The sequence below is a fragment of the Pteropus vampyrus genome, unplaced genomic scaffold (genome assembly GCF_000151845.1).
Source record: "Pteropus vampyrus isolate Shadow unplaced genomic scaffold, Pvam_2.0 Scaffold233, whole genome shotgun sequence".
NCBI lineage: Eukaryota > Metazoa > Chordata > Mammalia > Chiroptera > Pteropodidae > Pteropus > Pteropus vampyrus.
Genome location: NW_011889014.1, coordinates 210,074 through 212,703, shown reverse-complemented (window position 1 = coordinate 212,703; position 2,630 = coordinate 210,074). Strand labels below are relative to the sequence as shown.

At 56.6% G+C, this 2,630-nt stretch overlaps 1 protein-coding gene across 1 annotated transcript in view; it reads left to right on the top strand.

Moving 5' to 3' along the window:
• The window catches only part of OLIG2 (oligodendrocyte transcription factor 2), a 4,531-nt gene extending 3,103 nt beyond the window's left edge, over positions 1–1,428 (top strand). The window contains exon 2 of the mRNA XM_011373849.1: positions 1,126–1,428. Within this exon, the coding sequence (XP_011372151.1) occupies positions 1,126–1,428 (303 nt within the window). The remainder of the gene's footprint in view (positions 1–1,125) is intronic.
• The last annotated feature ends 1,202 nt before the right edge of the window (positions 1,429–2,630 follow it).

Below are 2,630 nucleotides of genomic sequence, written 5' to 3'. Positions count from 1 at the left end.
ATGGAAAGAGAAATAACAGGGAATGTTCTTTAGGTACCACCCACCCCTACAAGTGAATCACTGCAGTGTTAATCCCGCACTGATTCCACGAATTGCCAAACAGGATGAGGTAAGGCACAAGCCTTGAGCCCCCTCCCCCACCCCCACGCACGCAGAAAGGCGCATCCCTGCGCGAGGTGCACCACGCAGCCCCCCGAGGCCTCAGGCTGAAGGGCTGACGTCACCCTTCTGCATTGAGCTTCAAGGACCGGTAGAGCACTAGTTAGATAGGGAGTAGAGTTGGGGCGCTATTGCTGTCACCAAGTAGCAGTGAGTTCTCCTCCAGGGCTCTGAGAATTGAGCTCGAGCAATGACAGAAAGACCAGATGAAGAATGTAAGGGTGAAGGAGAGTGGGGAAAGGGTAGTAAGATCCATCTCCAGGGTCTCCAAGAAAGCTCAAAGATGCCCCTAATTTATATAAGACCCTGTCCCTTCCGTGCGTCTTCACGCGGCAGTGGCGCCCACCCCCTGTCATTGCTCTCGCGGGGCTCTGGTCTCCCTTGCCCTGCCAGGCAGGCACTAGGCTCCTGGTACCTCCCTCTCACGGTCCCGCGGGGTCGGAAATAACCGGGAATCTGGGATCAAATCATGAGCTCAGGCACCCGCTCCCAGCTGGCCACAGGTTTGCTCCAAGTAGCATCGTGAACAGGCTGGTAAAGGCGGTTGGGGAGGGGTGTTCAGAGAGGAAAATAGACGAATATACCGGCAACTTTCCTTAGAGGCTGACCCTATCTAGAGAGCTTAAAAAATAAATCAATGCATTAAAAAAAAAAAATTGGAAAGGTCGACAACCTGCAGTCACCGCCACCACGCAGCCCCTTGCAGCCTGCGCCAGGCGGGGTCCAAGGTCCGAGCAGCCCCAAGCCTGCACCCCCCGCCCCCATCCTGCAGCCCTGGCCCAGCAGCCTGCACCTGTCTGCTTAAGGAGGGGGCCGAGATTTGATTTTTGGTTTGGGTTTTTTCCTCCCCCTTCCTTTCTTGGGGCATCACTGTACGGACTGACCGACGGCGGCCCGACCACCAGCCAAGCTTGGCCACTCACCCAGAAGACGAAGGAGTAGATGATGAGGAGGGTTTTGAGACAGGTTATCACAGGTTTGGTCTCCATTCTCCTCGATGCCATACTACGGAGCTCCGGCGGCGGCGGTGGCGGCGGGCTGTCGTCGGTTGGCTCCATTCGGCCGCCGCACGGCCTGCTGAAGTCTCCGTCGGCGGCAGCGGCGGCACCTCTGGGGGGCGGGGGCGGGGGCAGCGGGGGCAGCGGCGGCTTCCAGCACTGGGGCGGCATGCCCTGCCCCTGCAGCATGTGCCAGGTGCCACCGCCGCACCACCACGTGTCGGCCATGGGCGCCGGCAGCCTGCCGCGCCTCACCTCCGACGCCAAGTGAACCCGCCAGGAGGTGGCCGGGAAGCGAGGACTGGCCGTCGCTGGGGCCTGGGCACTCAGTTCCGAGGAGGAGCGCAGGACCTTGGGCTGGGGGTGGGGGGTGACGGTGAGGACTCCTGCACCTTCCGGGGGCGCGCCTTAAACTGTGGGGGAGTGACAGGGACGTTCGTTCCGGGACCTCGTTCAGCCCTCTCTGGCTTTAAACAGCGCTGGTCCGGTAGACAGAATTGTATAAGAAGGCACCACTGTGTGCACCCCACCCTCAACCCCCTTCTCCCTCAAAAAGAGATGATTCTAAAAACTGGTTTCCCGGGGAACAAGGCCTCACTTGGCCCCGGCTGCGCTTCGTTGCATGGGGGAGTGGAGAGGGAGGGGAGCGTTGGCGACTTTCTTTCCTTCTTCCTTTCTTGGCGGATTGGCGACCCCAGGGGGGCGGCACTCCGGAAACTACCGTCGGAGTCAGGCCTTGCGGTCAAGGGTCCTCTCTGACCCTGGGCAGGGGGCTACGAGTTAGTTGGAAGCTGGCATTCTGTACCAGAAGCGCTTACGGTCGTGTCCAATCTCGGTGTCTGGTAGACCATCCGAGAGCGGCTGCCGGTCGGTCAGAATAGAACCACTTGTGGATTGGAATAACCTAAAAGTGTCAGCTTGGGAAGCGGGTGGGGTTTTTTTGTTTTGTTTTGTTTTGGTTTTTTAGTTATTTGAAAATAGAATTTCCCCCCTCCCACCTCCATTCTTTCCATCTCTGAGCACAAAATGATTCGGTTCCTTACCCGATTGGGGCAGTCTTCGTAGTTGGTACCTGAGGGTTTGACAGAACTCAGAGGCTGTTGCTGTGAATATAGTTTCGGTCATTTGGGGGTTCTGTTGGTATTTTAATTCTTTCTTTCTTGGACGTGTAAATATAATGTCAGTGATGAGGTAAGTGCGTGCTGCTAATGTGTATGCTCACGTGACTGCCAGTCCTACCCGAGTCTCAGCGGGCTTCTTCAATGTTGGTTTCTTTTTGCCATGTTTAACACAAATGACAAACTCCTCCACGTGCTTCCTGCGTTCGCGCAAACCGCCCCGGCGCTGCCCGCGTTGCAATTGGCCTTCACAGCGTCTGCCACATAACACCCCTCCTCTGATCGCTGCCCCTCGCAGAGAATGTATCATCTGTTTTATTTTTGTAAAAAGAAAAAAGTGCTAAATAATATTTAT